This window comes from Crocodylus porosus, unplaced genomic scaffold (genome assembly GCF_001723895.1).
Source record: "Crocodylus porosus isolate Cpor-Errol unplaced genomic scaffold, CroPor_comp1, whole genome shotgun sequence".
NCBI lineage: Eukaryota > Metazoa > Chordata > Crocodylia > Crocodylidae > Crocodylus > Crocodylus porosus.
In genome coordinates, this window is record NW_017728918.1 from 80,174,460 (window position 1) to 80,193,486 (window position 19,027).

At 42.9% G+C, this 19,027-nt stretch overlaps 1 protein-coding gene across 1 annotated transcript in view; it reads right to left on the reverse strand.

The window, feature by feature from the left end:
* The window catches only part of ASCC3 (activating signal cointegrator 1 complex subunit 3), a 555,582-nt gene that overhangs the window by 509,746 nt on the left and 26,809 nt on the right, over positions 1-19,027 (reverse strand). Inside the window, exon 3 of the mRNA XM_019537809.1 lies at positions 15,395-15,545. Coding sequence (XP_019393354.1) covers positions 15,395-15,545 — 151 coding nt within the window. The remainder of the gene's footprint in view (positions 1-15,394; positions 15,546-19,027) is intronic.

Here is a 19,027-nt window from a genome sequence, read left to right on the forward strand (position 1 = left end):
CATGTTCATCTTGTGATCAATCCTAACCACCCCCCACCACCACCACCCCAAGTCCCTCTCATCCATAGTGCTAGTCAGCATAGCACTGCCGAGCCTGTAGACATGCTGCAGGTTTTTCCTTCCAAGGTAGAGAACCTTGCATTTTTCGGTGTTAAACACCATCAGGTTCTTGTCCACCCATTTACTGAACCTGCCAAGGTCAGCCTGGATTACTGCCCTGTCCTCAGGTGTGGATGCCTTTCCCCAAAGTTTGGTATCATCGCCAGTCCGCTTCTGACTTACTTAAGTTATATGATACCAATATCAAAAGTAAGAGGACTAACAATGCATCTAATTACATAATTTTCAATGAGTGTGCCCAATACAGAATTATTCCCTGATTTTTTTTTTTTTTAAGTGTTTTGTTACTAGACATGGCCCTGGTACAAATTCAGTGCCAAAATTCCACACCTCAGCAAATAACGTCACTCATGCTTTGTGCACATCACATGCATTAAAGTCACCAAGAATATCCCAGTTGATTTATGCCTCTGAACATTTGCAAGCGTTGTTTTTCTATTCACAAGCTAAAGAGCAATTATTTCTTTCAAGCCCAGTTGTGTAACACCGCAGAACAATTAATCGTTACTCATAGTACACAATAGAAACATATGAATAGAACTACCTTTGAATGAATATAAAAAGTACAAAGAAATGCCATAACTTTTAGTCAGCAAAACTGAAGAAGTTGGTACTGAGTTTAAAATCACAACAGCAAACCAGTCTGAATTTCTGTTAATATCCAGTGTAAACAAGATCTTTCCTCTTGCTCCTTATCAACCACTGGAAGCTGAATTTATCTTGACAGCATCAATATAGTAAGTTTATATGTATCCTTTGAAACTACACAAGTTTCAGGTAAATTCCAAATTCCCAGACACAGTAAAAAGAAAAACAAAACCTATTTCTTTAGAAAATGTTTCACTGTCAAGATGAATGACGGTGAAGGCTTGTTAATACGTTCTACATCACCATTTCGTCAGAAGAAATCTGAAAGAAACATAGGGCTGTAAACCCAGAATTTATAATAATCTGCATCACAAGTAAGAAAAAAGCAATTATAAAGTGAATTCATGTTCTGAACAGGACTGTAATGGCTTAGTTTTCAAACGAGCTAAAGAACCTTCAGGTCAGTGGTACTGACCACCTATGCAGAGAAAGGAGAAGAACCCACCCCGCCCCCCACACACGCACACAAAATATATGTTTAAAGAAGGCAAAACCAAAGTCACTTTTATTTAAATATGTCTAAATATTTATGTTACAAGTATTATATATATTTTTAAAGTGATACAATTCAAACAATAAGACAATATTCATATTAGTCTTGTACAGTAAAAATTAGGGATCATTATATTTCAGGTTTATAGTTAATTTACAATTGTAAGCCTACATAAAACTGAATTATAGGGCTCCAATTTAATCTAGTAAGCGAAATTTTTTGGTCCTGGCAAAGGAGAAAAAGTAAAGGTGCAACAAATTCTCTGTCATAATCAGGATCCTGGTTTCCCCAGTTTATAAATCTCAAATTCTCTGGTAAAAAAAAAAACAAAATTCTCCAATTAAAACCACCCAAATCCAGGTTTTTCCATGATTAAAAGGAAACACCACTATATATATTTTACTGATATATTTACAATTATAAAGCAGTTTGGAAGCCCACTAGTGCCTGAATCTTTATAATAAAATACATTCTAAATACCTGTATATTTTGGCATTTGATTTTGGTCTTTTTATCATTGAAAAAAATTAGAGCTCCTCCTGTCCCATTTGCTCACCCGGGACTCGGGTCCCCCACCTCACATTACTTTGTGGCTCTGAGTAACCTTGAATTGCTCATGTCCTATTCCTGTTCGTGCCATTGTCTCTCACTCCCAAGCCACAGCCCCCACAGCCCTGCTGGTGCCCCTCACTCTCAACAGGAAGCCCCCTGGCCCTGCTGGTGCCCCTCACTCCCAAGCCACAGCCCCCTAGCCCTGTGAGTAACCCTCACTCCAAACCCACAGCTCCCTGATCCTGCCAGTGCCACTCGCTCCCAACCCACAGCCTCCTCAGCCCTACTGGTGCCACTCACTCCCAACCTGCTGCCCCCTGTCCCCAGGCATTAGTTCCTCAATGTGTGGGGAAGGGAGTGGATGTTTGGGCAAGGGGGGCTGGGCACAGGTGATGCATGAGGGAAATGGGGTGAGGGGGCACACGCCCCTTCCCCACTGAGATTTCTGCACCTGTAACAGTGTCCAGGACTGCAGCAAAGCCAGACCAGCTCTAGGCAGAAGCTGCCTCCATGGCCCAGCAGACAAGACCCAGAGCAGGGGGTAGCACTGCACCATGGTTGCCAAGCTGAAGCAGCATGTAGTTTTACCCCTGCTGCTGGGCATCAGCCTGCCTCACCTTGGTGGCAATGGCAGTGCAGCATGCCTAGTCCCACCCACTGGGCTGTGGAGCGTCAAAGAAAAATCTCTGGTTTCATATCCCGATGGCAAAAGGTCAAAGGCTAACATAACGTATTTGGTCATTATAGTTCCGCATCCAAAACCCTCCCCAGCTTAAACGTAAAACACATGCGCAGTCAATCTCGCATGAAAACTGAGCAGAAGAGAGAAACACACAGAGTCTGTTCACAGTTATGATTGGCAGTCCTGTAATTAGTCACGCCTGGCATGTTGTAATAGGCCACCCTGTCAGCTATAACTTTGGGAAGATGTCCGCCTTCGGCGGAGAATTCTATACACGCCCAAGAGGTTAAGTCAGCGATTTGGCCAGTCGCTGACCTCTCTCCCCACCGACGTAAAAGTTTTCAGATGTATCCGATCTTGCCGGCTCATCCGTTCTCATCAGGAGCTCTCAAAAGGTCTATGGACTGAAGTTAGCTGTATGCTTTGCTTAAAATCTGCATCACGCAGTTTGTAATCCGAGCAACAATATATCTGCATGCTGTGTTGAATAAATCAACTTCTCTTTCTACACCACGTGACCACAACTTCCTTCCTACACTGCGACTATCTGTCGCGTAAGTAAAATAAACTTTCTATGTAACCAATAAGCTTTAAATCTCCTGACTCCGACTCGCCGCTACTACCCACCTGTCCGGTCATAAATCCCCCCTCGCGCCCAGCCGGTGGTGCCGACCCAGGCTCGCAGGTCAGGGGTGCACCAGTCATTCAGGGCGCGACATGGAGGAAGCTCCTACCCAGAGCTGGTTCAGCTCAGCTGTAGCCCTACACCGCACCGTGGGTGGAGAAATCTCAGGGAGAATGTGCCGTGCCCCCCCCCACCTGTTTCCCACCCTCCAACCCCTTAGACTTACCTGGAAGGAGCTGAGGAAGCTACTCTCCACCACACTGCCTGGCTGCCATGTGCATGCACACATGCACATGGTGCCCTGTGTATCCCGTTCCCCCTAGCCCCAAGCAGCCCCCTCCCATGTCTTTCCCCTTCAAAAGAGAAAATGAACGTTTTTCCACAGCAAATGGAAAACCTGAAAACCCATAACCCTTGTCATAATAAGCTTGCTTGAGTTACATAAAGAAGTTATAAAAACTAAGCTGCTGGAAGGTTGTGCAAGGTCATCATTAAGGAATCATATCAAACTATCTCTGGACCCATTCTACATGCATGACAGAGAATTCAGCCAGGGGTAATCTTCCAGGCTCATACATCAGCTCAAACACGCATAATTTTTTCCCTTACATGAAAACAAGTGTGTTCAGGGTGACATTTATTTGGGCACATTTCCTCATTAGAAATCCTAAACAATGTCACAGTGAGTGGACAATACTCATTCCTCCCATTCAGTAAAATAAAATATTTTTGGTAGTTCCTGGTTTACTGAATTATATAATTCCCCAACATCAGACATACCAGAGTGCTTATATACCACTGTGGAATTTGGAGCTCTTATGAACCAAAAGAAATAAAAGAATTTCAAAAGTTGCTGTTGCTGAGCGAGAGGGGCTCTTTTGTTTTTCTAAATTAAATAAACCAAGTAGAAGTATAGAGAATATCTTAGCAGCCTACTTGATAGGCATTTTGGGGAATTTCATACTTAACTCAATTTTGCTTTGCACTGCAACTTGCTTTTACTATTTTCCTATTCTGTTTTGTTTCAAGTCTTCCCTTTTCTATCTGCAAAGGAACACACTAGGCCACGGGTGGGCTATTATCTCAGGTGGAGGGCCACTTTTGGCAAGCTGTCAAGGGTCACAATGGTAGCCCTGCCACCTGGTCGCCATCTTGGCACCGGAAATCCCATCCCCTAACACCTGACCTTTGCCACCAGAAGTCCCTTCCCCTGCCCCCTGGAAGAACTCATTTCAGTAAGGGGGTTTGCCATCTCAGAACCAGAAAAATACCAAATTCTATTCTAAAAAAAAAAAAAAAAAATCAAACATCTACTACAACATTCATTAATTTGATTTCAAAAAATATTTTTGTCCTGATTTACATGCGTTTCTGTAGTGCGTGTTTGTGTAGAGGTGATTGTATGATAGCTTAAGATGAAGTCTTACTCTTGTACACTGTGGTGGGGGTATAGGTTTGTGGAGGGCTGTGGGTGTGTGTATATGTGTGGGGTGGGGGAGCATGTGGGGTTGCTGGTGGTGGGGTGCATTTGGATATGTGGGGTGTAAGTACGGGGTTTGTGGCAGGCTGTGAGTGTGTCGGGGGAGGGTTGTGGCAAATGTGGAAGCCTCCCACAGCAGACAGAGCCCTGACAGCGCTCCTCAAAGCCCAGGCTCCGCTCTACTACTGCTCCTGGCCCTGGCACACCTGCACAGGCCCCGTGCTCCTGCTCGCAACCACTTATCTCCCACACCCTTATCTGCCCTCTTCTCCTGCCTCTTCCCAATCCTCCTCCACTCACCACTCTAGCACCATGTCTCAGCTGCACACCCAAGATCACAGGATGCAGCAGGAGCTGGACTGGGCTGGTGGGCACCACATGGAGCCAGCCAAGAATCATGGGGGCCAAGCCAAGCCAGCTCCTGTTGAGTCCTGGCACTGCAGCCGGGAACCACGTGGTGCCAAAGCAGTGGGCAGGGGGAGGACCAGCGGCAGTGGCAGCAGGCAAAAAAGCGGGGAAATGGCAGCAGTAGGCAGGGAGGGAGTGGCAGTGAGTGGGCATGTGAGAGTGCAGTGCCCACGCCAGCATGCCAGGGCCATTAATTGCCAACAGCCCTCTCCCCCTCCTCACTGCTTCTTATCTGAATTTCCCTCTCTGGTGGAGGGAGGTAGGAAGGAACAGCCCTAGGCAGAGACTCCAGCTGGGGGTGAGGTGTGGTGCAGTGGGGTGAGGCAGGGCGGGGCCACGCAGGTCTTGCTGCTGTGGTTACTGGGTCCTGCCACCAGCTTCCCCTGGGTCCTACTGCCCCTGGTACTTTATCATCTTTGACAAGCAGCCAGGGGCAGATTAATATTATCTTTCTAAATTTTGGGGGACCCCACGGGCCAGACAGAATGGCCTGGTGGGCCAGATTTTGCCCACCTGTGCACTGGGCACAGACAGGAGTGATAATTTTCACCCAAACTGGCCCCTGAAAGTGCTCTACAGCCATGACCAAACACAAGTGCATGGCTGCAAAGCACTTTAAAAGGGCTTAATCACATAAAAATCTGAACCCTCATTACATGAGGTTTCAAGGCTTTCCAAAGCGGAGTGCCCTCAGTAACTTCTGTCTATACTTGCCAGGAGCAGGGCTCAGATGATACAGCCCAGCACTGCTCCTGGCACTGTTTTCAAAAAGGAAGTGGGTACAGGACTGAAAGGAACTCATTCTGGGGGTTCTGAGGGAACTCCAGCTGGCGCTGGAGGTTGGGGCAGTTGGCTTGGAGCCCCTCCCCTCCCCCCACCCCTCAGGTGGGGGGGCTCCAACCTACCTGCCCGCCCACTCCAGTGCAACTCAGGAAACCCCAGAACAGGTCTCCCTCCCTTGCCTTCTCTCACTCCCATCCTAAGTCAGCACAGAGGCTGGGGGGTGGGGGAGCAGAGCTAGGAGAAGAAGATGCAGAGACCCAACCTTTCTCTGCACAATATCCCACCCTACTGACCCAACAGCTAATGTCTGTTTGGTCAGGAGGATCAGCCTAACTAACAGAAGTTTCTGTGATAAAACAAACAGTCCTACCCTAGTACAGGGTTCTCCCCACCTCCTAGCCAGCCAGGCCAGAGACAGAGAACGGGGCATGGCTCCCAGCTCTGAGGGGCAGGTCCAAGCCCCGCCTTCCATCTCCCTCCCCTCAGCCCACCTGCAGGCTCAGAAAGGGGCATGACTAGGGGACTCCAGCCCTGCTCCCAGCTGTGGGGGTGGGAAAGCAGAGCCAAACCCCACTGTAGTCTTTCCCCCCGTACAACCTGGAGGCTGAGGAGTGGGCATGACACCTGGCTTCAAACTCTAGGGGCAGAGCCAAGCCCTTGCTATGGGCTTCCCTTCCCCACTCCCCTCAGCCAACCACAGGCTGAGGGGGCATGGCTCCTAGCTCCCTGCTCTGGTAAGCACAGCCAAGCCCAGGTGCAGACTTTTCTCCCTCACTGCCTCAGTCAGCTGAAAGGCTATGAACAGGGTGCATCTAAGAGATTCCAGCCCCACTCCTAGGTGGAGGGGTGGAGCAGAGAAAAGCCCCCATTTTCATCCTTCCCCCACCCCGGGCTGTTCCTAGCTGGTGATCCAGTGCTAGGCAGGACAGGTGGGTTCTTCCCCCCCACCACTGCTTGCTCAGCCAGCAGGGAGGCTGAGGAGGGGGCATAGCTTGAAGAATCAAAGGGTTGCAGCTCTCTGCAGTGGCCAGCAGTCTGGGAGGCACACTCTAGCACCCCCTGGCTATTAGTATAGGCCACTGCAGGGGTCTGACTGCCTTTCCTTTTGAAAAGTAAATGACAGTTCACTTGCTTATTGGTTTAATCTATGAAGTTTAAAAAAGCCTTCACAGATTGAATTGATTCAACCTTGAGCTTTTTGACTGTCCTGTACTTAGCCATGCTCAGTATAACAGAAAGGGGGGGAAAAATCACTTCTCTTTCAAGACACTTATCTGCTATCTGACTCAAGAATACTTTAACTAAAAGATACAGAAAAATATCTTTCCCTCCCAGTTTACTTCGTTGCTTTGACAACACAATTTCCCCTGTATTATCAGTGTCTTTTGTAGTCTGGGTCTTTCACACTGGAACACATGGAAAGAGATTTTTTTAATGTAATTTTTAAAACCATGGAAACCAGAGAGAGCCAGATATAGTTCTTCAATCTACTCTTGCCTTTATTTTTAGAACTAACTAGTTGACCATCTTTTACATAATTGACATTTTTCAAGTAAAGTGATATATACCAGGTTATTCATTTTATATATATCCTGAGATAAAGAAATCATTAAAACTGACCTGTTTTTCCCAAAATATGCTAAGAAACACTACCCTGATCAGCACAAAAACACAGTTTTGGGTTCATAGTTCATTTCAGTGCACAACAATGGACTCTTCTTAACATCTTCCTGATGATAGCTAGAATGATTAGCTGTGACACTGTCAATTTGTCCCTCAAGATAAATTTCTGTAAAATATCTTTCCTGAGATTAAATGCCTGCTATATTATACTCACAAGTCTATATAACATATTAATGTTAAAATAGAGAATGATTTAGTTAGAAACAAGTCAGATTAAGCCCCATACAATTGATTTCCCCTTTCCATTGTACTAAAATTTCTGTTTTTTCCTTTCAAATCTTTTCATTTCTACTCTACCCATCCAGCCTCATAGCAAGGTTGAAACTTTGACTTTTTTAGACTTTCTACAGATCAGGTGAAACAAATGAGCTACGATTACTTATCCAGATTAATTGTACATATTATGTTGTGTTGCTATTTTCCCACCCAGCCACCAATAACAATTCATTCATTTCATTGATTTGTTATGGTCTTCTTGTCTTTTGGCCTGTAAAATTAAATTCATTATCCTTTTGTGTCACAAGTATTAAGGGTAATGCATTCTCCTTATTTACCTCTAGGATAAGGCAAAACTTTTTACTAAGCTCATGGAAAAAAATCAGTGGTCAAAGTGGAGAGGATGAAGATCAATACTATAACTGTGGGATGGATAAGGTTCAAAAGGAAGAAGGTTCACATTGGAGAGGGCCTGATTAATCATAGGATGAAAATGAGCTATATGTATGATGCATCTTTCAGGGGAGAGCATGGGAGGAAGCCAATGCAAGTCTAAAAGGCAGGATATATTTAGCAGAGGCACGGAAATACTAGGACCACTAAAGAGGGCAGTGGTAAGATGCCATTTTGAATACTGAGCCAAGTTCTGATCACAACATTCAAAAAGAGATCAACTTCAATTAAAGTGGATACAAAAAATAGCCCCTAAAATTGTTAAGAGAATGGAAACCTTATGATTGAAGATTAAGAAAGATTGGGGAGTTGAGTTTAGCTAAACAGAGATTGAGAGAGAACAATTATTTTTTATGAATACATTCATAGGTTTAATATAGTGGAATAAAAGTTCTTTAGCATAAAAACCAACTCTGGCACAAAATCAAATGGCCACAAACTAGCCATGAACAAATTAACTGGAAAACTGAAAGAACATTTATATCAAAAGGAATGAGTTTTTTCAAATGGTGTTCTAAGCAAAGTGGAAGGGCCAAAAATTGCTTTAATGTCAAAAATCACTGTGTTTATAGAAGGGACAGTATGACAGGACGGGGGTCCTGAACGAACAATCATTGTGAGCAGTTTGTGGATTCAAGTATTTGTAATCCAAGCTAGGGTTTGGACAGGGGAAGATGTGAGGGAGGGGAAGGGGTCCAGTGGTACAGCTGCAGTTCCCTTCAGGCATCAACTGATTTCATGATTACTTATCATAGGAGTGGGCAAAATATGGCCTGTTGGCTGGATCTGGCTCACCAAGCCATTCTATGCGGCCTGTAGGGCCCTAAAAATATTTAGAAAATTAGTATTCATCTGCCCCTGGCTGCCTGTCAGAGATGATAAGGTACCAGGGGCAGTAGGACCTAGGGGGAGCTGACAGCAGGAGACAGTAGCCATAGCAGCAAGGCCAGCCCTACCCCACACCTAGCCTCCCCCTGTGCCAGCTGGACCCTAGGACCCTGGAGCTGTTCCCATCTCCCTCTACCAGAGAGGGAAATTCAGATAAGAAGCCGGGGGAGGGCAGGGGAGAGGGGGAAGAAGCAAAGGAGGACCATGAGCGATTGCTCCACCTCTACACAAACACACACCACAGAAATGCATGTAAATCAGGACAAAATATTTTTTTAAATCAAATTAATGAATGTTGTAGTTGTTTGATTTTTAGAATATAATTTGGTATTTTTCTGTTTCCAAGATGGCAAAAACCCTTGCTGAAAGGACTACTTCCAGGGGCAAAGGGAGGGACTTCTGGCGGCAAAGGTGAGGGGTTAGGGGGTGGGAGTTCCAATCACAAGATAACAACCAGGAATGGGGCACCTGTTAAGGGGTGGGGCTACCCATGCGGCCCTTGACAGCTTGTCAAAAGTCAGTAAGACTTTCCGAAATAATTGCCCGCTCCTGCTCTATCTTTATTAAGGGTCTTAATGTTCTACAATTCAAACTATCCTTTCTTCTGCATTTTGCTATCTGACAATCATTCCTGGTAGTCTCTCTCTTCTGTTCCACAGACTTGCATACTGGGAAGGAGGCTGCTCCAGAGCCACTGAGATCTTGTGATGGCGTCGGCTTGCTCCAGAGCTAGGGCATAGCTGCGATCGGTATCCTGCATGCTCCAGGCAGGGGCACAAACAAAGGATTGCATCTCTGCCCCAGCTCCTTACAGAGGTGACAGTCTGGTTTGGAACACGGGCAGATCCACGATCCCCTGCTTGCACACCCCTGCCCAGAGCATGTAGGCTTGTACAGTGTGCAAGATCACAGCAGCTGCGGAGCAGCCCCCTGCCCTGCTCTCCCACATGCATTGCCAGCTGGCTGTTGCTGGTCTCCATGGCAACCCCACCCTTGAGCTTTCCAGTGCAGCTGAGGCTGGGGTCTCCATGGAAACTGGTCACACCCATGTGCAGGGGCAGCTGGAAAATGAAGCCCAGTGCTGACCTGATGCAGCCCACAAACCAGACTTTGCCTGGCCCTAATGTAAAAAAATTAGCATATACCAGCTTTCCTCCTCCATTATTCCAAACTCTTTCTGAACTGACAGAGGTTCTGCTGTCTTTGCAGTGCCTGTTGAAACAATCACTATAGAGGTACAGGTCCAGATGCAAAAAGATAAAATAGGTACCTGCCTTCCAGAGAAGTTAAGGTTGGAGATAAGTATTTACTGGTTATTAGTGATCATGTTTAACACCAGGCAGAATAAGTTTTGCCAGGGTCATGTCCTCATTTAAAACCTTTCCATCATTAGTCAGTAAGATCTTGTTCTTAAAAACAGTTTTAGTTGTGACTCCTCCTAGATGACCTAATTTTTCCTCAGTGAAATGAATACTATATTTCAAGGAATACTTGAGGAAAAAATATTAGAATGTTTGCATATAAGGACATAAAAAGGCTGAATTATTTCAAGCTGCTGGCTAAAAGACAACACAATACTTAAAACAGTTTTGCTTACTGACAAAACAGACACCTGGAAGGAAATCAATTTTAAATTAGAAGTCTGAAAGCTAAAATATTTAGCATATCAGTGCTGTATCAAAAGCACAATAGAAGCTAAGGTGAATTCAAACACAGCTGTGACAAATGTTTAAATACCATTTTTTACAATCAGAAATCATCTTTCTTTCTGAGCCACCGTTGGAAACACTGGTTCAGTCATGACATTTAATTTAAGGGCAAGAACAATCCAATATTATGACTGTTGAACAGATACTTAAGTAATAGCAATTGTGGTTCTTAGATTCATTGTCAAAGCAGATTACATTCTTTAGAGCTCATAAATCCCATTTGCTTTGGCATTCTTTTGAATAATAGTCTGTGGTGCTACACTTGTACCCTGAATGCCCTCCCCCCCCAAGAGGTAATAGATAAGATGGCTGCAATTCACATTTAGCTCATTCTTCTATTATAAGAAGCTGTGTTGTAGAATCAGATATATTATACACAGAGAAAACCTCAGTTACTATAGTTAATAACCATTCATTGACATTGTCCCCACAGAATCCACTCTGGGCAATTAAAAATCTGAGTAGCAAAATAACCCCTTGCATAGGTCACACAAAATGAGAAAGGTGTTAAATGGCAATCAAGCTTGCATCTCCATACAGCATAGCACTGGGTTCTTGCTCTTGTAATTTATTACAAAAAAGTCCATGTGCTGAGACAACCATCTGTGCAAGATACTATAAAGGACCAAAATTTTAACAATTATTATGCTCAGATAAGCTTCTGCTCAGGCAGACTGCCAGTAAGTTCTGAAGGCCATGGGTTGGGGTGCAGAGTTTTAAGATAACAGTGACATACACACCAATTCCAGAATAGTGTAGCTACCTGGCATAGGCAAAAGGTTCTGCCCTGCTCCGACTTGCTGATGTAGCATACCATATTGTACCAAAATGGTACAATTAAACCCAGGATGAGGAATACTTGGCATGCTAATCAGACTGCCCTACAGGTAAGTATTCTGGAAGGTATCCTGCGCTATCACTTGAAAAGACAGATCCCGTGAACTTTAGTTGATCAAGATATGCTCTCCAATCCTGAGCGGAGACATTTTTTATCACTCTTTGTTGGTAGAGACTGAAAAGGGTGCAAAGGCCCCAAAGAGTTCAATGGTTTTTTGAAGCTGGGAACCTCCTTGTGAAGAAATAGAGGGGGTGGGGTGCAGAAATGAGAAAGAGATCTTTCCATATGCTGGCCAGACACCTAAAACCTAGATAGGAACATCACATATAAACCACACCTGAAACCTTAGCGAACACTGGAACCTTAGAAACAAAGAAATCTGTGTAGTAATATTACGACTTTTCTATTAAAATGTAATGGTATTTTCTGTGAGCCAGATTTTTTTAGTTATAAAAATAAGCATCTTGAGCTTTAAGAAATGAAAGTTAGTCCTCAGAATCCAGGGAGGAAACATAAAACAAGGTAACCACACCAAATTTCAAGTTAGGTGAAGATACTAAGACCATAAAAATGTGCGTAACACTCCTTTCCTATTCGGGAAATCCTTTGACCCTGAATCCTGAGGACACTTACTTCATTACTCCTAGTTATGAAATCAACCTGTCGCTTCAGTCTCTGGTGAAAGAGGTCCCTGCAGATGGGACAGAAGATTGCTCTAGAGTGGGCTGTCAGCCATTTTTATACTGCTGTAACTGACACAGACAACATCAATGGACATGCACAACTATCCCCAGAAACTTGCAGAAATCTAGAAGCTCACATTGCTTCTCCTGGAGGACAAAATGTTTCCCTGCAGTGGGATATCAAGCAAGTCCAACTTCCTTTTTAATAAGTCCTCGAAAGACTTATCTCATTCACAGAAGAAATAAAACTGGGCGGAAAAGGTGCATTTGTAGGGAAAGGAAAGGGAGAGTTGTCTAGCAAGGATGGTTGAAGGTTAACGAACTTCTGGAGAGCTATTGTCTCCCTCAGAGGAGCTTAGAATAAGATTCCCAGAATGAATCCAACTCTTTGGCAAGAAGGATCCAGCCTTTAAAACTGGGATGATGCAGGGTTCCTGGAATAAGGATTGCCTCTCCAGGAGATGACCTTTATTCATTGTGTGGTAGCCACGGGCCTGCTCATCTCCTAAACTCTTTAAATAAATCTTCTCCAGAGTCTCTACCAAATGTCCATTGCACCTCTCAGTGAAGCAAAGAGACATGCTCCAGAAAAAAAGTGTGGTTAAGTTTCTCCACAGATTCTAATATAACAAAAGTCTTAGTCTGTCTGTCCATAACACTTTATTCACACTCTGGGTGTCTCAGCAGCCAATCACAATGCTGACTGAAACAACCAATCAGAGTGCACCAAGAGCATTCCAGACAGGAGGTGGCCATGCCACCGGAAAGTACCACCATGACAGCAGGGACAGAGGGGACAGAATGGGGGAGGCAAAGCCAGTTGCTTTCACCCCAGGAGGACACAGAGTGCCCCGCCAGATCTGTGCAAGGCAGAGCACAAGAAAGACCACCAATCAGGCTGCAGCTGGGGCTGCATGGGGCTCTTCTTGGTGGGGGCTGGGCTTGGAGCTGACGCCGGCAGTGCTATGAGGATGCTGCATCCACCCCAAATTTCAAGGCTGCTCCACTCCCAGCACTGCCACTGCCACCCAGCACAGTCCAGGCTCTTCCCGGCGTGTGGGGTGGGAATCTTACCATTAAATCTTTTCTACAACTAATATCTAAAGCCAACTAGTAAAGAAAGTCCATAAGAAAGATACTAAGAGCAACGCTTTTTCTAGCAAGCAAACAAACTATGTTAGCTTCTTACAAAGATCACAGAACACAGAAACTGCTGGATTCTCTCTGCAGCTATGGGCCGTAAGAAAAAATGGCTGAAGCTGCCCAACCGTTCAGCCCCTGGCAATGGAGAGATAGAAGGCACTCTTGACACAGACATGGCATCAAATAGTACATCTCCCACACAGGTGACCTGGCTGGCATCAACAGTGAAATCTTTGTGAGAAATCACTCAATTCCACACCCCACCCTCCCAAAACAAAACAAAACACCAGAAGGCTTTCAGAGAGATTTTTCTATTGCAACAGCAGAACATCACCAACTTCCTAATCAAAGTTCCTTCTCACTTTAAAATATTTCCATACCTCTTTCAAATCACTATTTCAGTCTTAGTTTTCTTCATCAAAACAAAATATACAGCTGTTCACTGAAAATTTCCTTTTTGCTAAGCATTTTGAGCACCATTCTACAAGTTCTCAGTGAAGATTTTCTTCCTTTTCATTTAATTTATTCAATGCAAAGCAACATCTGACTGTAATTCTTCTCTAAAGGAAGATATCATGTGCAAAAATCCACTGACTTCGAAGGTTAAAGACAACCCCTTCCTGTCAGAACAAGAAATGGTGTATTAATCCTGGTAAAGTAATCTGAGCATATAAAGGAACTAAACCCAAGGAGTGGATTTAGGAAACAATAGAATAGCTAGCTTGTGACACTGAAAAGGTGAATCCCAAAAAATGAAATCTTAGAATATTCAAATAGCTTCAAAAGGAATTAATTTTTTTTGTCAATGCTGATTTTGAATAACTGTGTAGAAACTTTGCTTTGACAAGTCAGTGAAATGATACAACATTAAAATCAATAAACTTAGATACGTTTGAACTTTCTAGCACAAAGAATATACTATCTGTTACCGCAAAGAAGACCACAGTTCTGATCATGAATAATCTGAAGAGGTCATTCTCAAAGTTCTATTTTATGCTGTTTGTTATTTCCATTTTACTTAACAATTTCTTTTTGTTAACGCTTTGTTTTCCAAATTTAGTTTATTCAAGTTAATCTTATACTGTAAGCAGTAAAAATATTTGTAAATCGATCTAGTCACATATACCAATAGGGCTGCCTTTTGAGATTTCTGAAACATTAACCAGGAAAGATTGAACTGCCATCAAACTTTGGGAAATAACCCTTATTTATACAACTGCTATACCAATAATGATAAACAGTGACCTCTAAATAAAACCTGTCTTTGAGCCTTAGGCTGACAAGAAACAACTAATTAGGAACTAGTGAGTTGAATTCTATATACAGTACTTGTTGGATACATTTTCAACCAAAAATAAATAAAACCAACAAAATGAGTTCGTACTAAAAAATCAAGTTTTCACAAATTTCATTCATTATTAAAATATTTTCAAGCTGGTTTCATTCTGAAAGAATGGAAAAATATTTGTTTTTTATATCCCCCTACCTCTTCAACACATACATAGGCACAACTCTCTCCCAAAATGATAGAAAACATGTTTTTTAAATTATAGAAGGAATTGTTTTGTTTATTTAAACTTTACATTTTGCCCCTACAGGCCTAATTTTAACATAACAATGTTATTTGGAAACCTATCCTTATAATAAAACAACTGCTTCTGCACTGAACTCAATGCCCCTTAACTTGTTGCTTGTATACCAGTACACCAGAAACAGCTGTACTTTCAGTTACTATTTGCTGACTGAAGTGTGACAAACGACAGCACACAAAGCTAAACAGAAACAATGATAACAGGTATAAAGCTAAGTTGAATTTAAAAAGAGATACTGGGCCAGATTGACTCATATGTGCATGTATAACTCAGACTGAAACGAGTGTCCAGAATACTGGACACCAGAATAAGACCCAGAGTGCAACATAAATATATCAACATGGAAGTATGTATAGGTGTTGCTGCTGTTATTAAGTTACTAATAAATTAAGACTTACCTATTTGTTTTGCAGACTGCAATATAGTTTTCAGATCCTCATTTACTGATTGGTGGTCTTTCTTCTCCAAATTGTCATTTACAAATTTCACTATTTTCTTCCACGTAAGATCAGATTTCAGTAACTGCTCATGTAATTTTGACCTTTTAGTCTGAAAATAGATTCATAAGACAATTTTTTTAAAAATGCTTTTTGTTTTCAAATAACAGGGAATTCCTAAAAAGCAAACACATACACCATACACAAAACATTACTCAGGACAAATTACCTGCAATAACTCCATTTGCATTCAGTGTTCTTAAAGGAACAGGAAAGAACAGCCAGTGCTCCACCCCTCCTACTCCACCCCCTTGAACCTGATCTAAATTGCCTACCATTCATTCCTACCTCCCAAATATTCCCTTCCATCACCACTGCCACTACTCCAACGCAAACATCCACACATTAAATTTATTCTTTTTTTTTTGTTATAATAGTTTACATATTATTATTATACTTTAATTTCAGATTCCTGTCGAAGGTTTGATTCAAACTGACAGTGTTGTTCAAGTTTGATGACCTCTAGAGCCCACAGGTAAACTGAAAACTAGCTGGCTAGCAACACTTTTTGTCACCACACATATGTTGTAATCTTGTTTGAAGACTAGAATTAAATTGTGATAAGAACGTCCATGCCAATGTTACTTTACTACCGGGGGAGTAGGTGCCATGTAAATAGCTGGATGCAAGACTTTGCTGATGTTTACCACAGTAAGAAAAGTCACTATATATTTATATAGAAATCTTTCATGCAGGAAACTGGATGGCCTTTGGGGATAAAGCAAGCCATTTTACAGAGTTGCTTTCCATAGATCACAATGGACTCCTGTGCCTAAAAAGTTAGAATTTGAAAGGACAAACGAGACATTTTTCACGCAACTCATTTTAAATGTCAGCAATTTGCAACAGCATCCTATTACTAAATACCTCACCTGAAACACTCTAAAGAGAGAGTCTTAAACAAACAGTTACTATAAATCTTTTAATAGGGCTAGTATTTGTTGTATTTTTATTTTATATATATATATAAAAAATATTTAATGCGTACATATACATACATATATATATAAAATATTTAATGTATTTGAATTCAAAGTCCTTTCCTCCACTCCAACTAGGAAACGTTTTAAAACACTGGATTAACATTTTAACACACTGGATTAACCTCTTTACGCTCATTTTATAATATATTCTTATGTTTTGTTTTTATAGTCTCAGAGTCAGGCCATCAATACAAACATTTTGGATGTATGCAGTTTGCTGCATGATGATCACATGCTATTTTTCAGGAGATTCCTGCCACATCCAGTACCCAAGTACAGGCCTGTCCAACTGGAAGCCTTGGGAGCGTTAAGTTGCAGCCTCCTGGCTTCTGCTTTGCTGTTGCTTCCCCTATCACGAGAGCTGCAACAGCAGACAGGTGCCACATGCTCTCCCTCCCTCCTCCAGCTGCTGCTTCACAGCCCTACCCCAGAAAGTGAGAGAGCATGGCATAGGGAGTGGAGGGCAAGTTGTTCAGGGAAGGTCAGGAAGGGGGAACTGCCCACACAACATAGTGGCAATGGGCAGGATCGAGCTTGTGCATGATGCAATAGCAATGGTGGGGGAGGAGGGGAGGAGCAGCCCGTGCAAAGCACAGCAGCAAACAGGGGGTGTTTGCATGCAGGCGTACAGGGTGGAAATCCATAGTTCACCGTGGTATGGCCTGCATAGGACAAGGCCTTCACTGGTATACCTGCCTGGAGGTTGGGCAGCCCTGCCCAAGATTGTTAGTGATCAGCTGATAAGCAGCTCTTCATTTTTTCTCATCTTTTATATTCCCTATCTTATGTATGCAACATGATAAGAAATGCTGCTATGAAAATGGAATTAATCCTACCATGGTCTTATCCTCATGGGGTCTTCTTATGGCTCCAAACACCAGAGTAAGGACTGCTTTTACTATTATTATGTTAACCTCTACTAGTTAGGGATCTACCCAACTTGAGGAGGCAGTCAACCAATTTCACAGGGAGATTGCAGGGCTGGCCTCCATATTCACGGGCCCCCCCCCCCATGCCCCTGATTGACCAAGGGACCCCAGTGGCCCCGCCTCTCACCACTGATTAGCTGTAAGGGCTTTCCTTGATGTGGCCCTGCCACTGATTGGAGAAGGGGGTGGGATCATGACAGACAGCCCTCTCAGCCAATGCTGGGAAGCTAGCATTTTATTTTCAGGATGTGGGTTTTTTTTTTTTTTCTTTTCTTCACAGCTTTCAGGGGTCTTGTTGGATTTTGTGATTTCCATAGGTCCCTATCTACAACACCTTGCTATGCTTACGGCTATTATCCCCATTTTACAGAGGGGGAACTGACATACAGTGAGATTATAGTAAAAAAAAAAAAATCCTATTTGAGATGCCTCAATGGTACACAATAGTTACCATTACTTCATTTAAGTCAGTGACACCTGTGCAAATGACATTCATGTACTTAGCAACAACTGCTAAGTACGTTTGTAAATCAAACCCAAGATTTCTCAAACTAGGTACCAAAAATGAAAGAAACTTAACAAGAGCTGCAAATTTCAGTTTCAATGACTTGCCAGGCATCACATAGCTGCAAATTTCAGTTTCAATGAGCTGCAAAATTTCAAGTTGCAATAACTTGCCAGGTACCACATAGGATTTCCATAGCAAAGGTAAGGATAGAATACAGTTCTCAAAGGCAACGGTCAACTACCTTAACCATACTTCCTCCTACTGCCAGGCCCTGCTTCATTCACTAGGTAACCTTCATTTTTCTCAACAAATAAGACATCTCTAAAAAGTAACAGCCTTCTCCTCTATACAACCTTGAGTCATTCCCAGAGCAAGTCCATGCTCTAGATGAGATGGGGACCTGCATAATAACGAATTTACACAGAAGAAATAGATATTAAAGATTGCCCAAGCATTCTGGCATTTCATAACTTTTAAGTGTTTGACTCTAAAACTTTAGTAGTCTAGTTCAAATGCAAGTGCACTGCTTTTATTGGAGAATGAGAGTAGAGGAAGGAAATGTACATTCTGAAGTTTAAGCAAACAACCCCTCCACTCCAAAAATGCAGAAATTCCCTCACATGATATCATATTGCCACTGATATGGGGTTTTTTTGTAGGACAGAGGTCTTTAAGCCCATCACACAGACCATTGCCATTTTAGGTACAGGAGTAACCAATACTGAACAATGGCATAGGGTATTATCCTTCACATAGGCTAGCACTAGAAAAGGATGAGACCATTTTTGCTAGTGAATATCACAGATTTGCTGATAGCAGAGGAATGGCAAGACAGAAATTTTGGCTTCAGTTCTGAGGGAAAAAATTGTGCTTCATCAGTCACTGATCCTTCTGACCTACCCCTACAACTCTTTCCCCTCCAGCATGTCCTAGGCCTCTCTTCCCCAAAACTAGCTCCTAATTCCACTCATCCTTCCACCAGATTTGTATTTCAATCCCATTTTCTTGCTGAGACCTAGTCTTTGAAAGTTTTCCTTAAACAGCCCAGTACCAAAACCACCTCTCCTGCCTCTAGCAATTACCAGTGCTTTTCCAGGGTTTTTTTGTTTGTTTT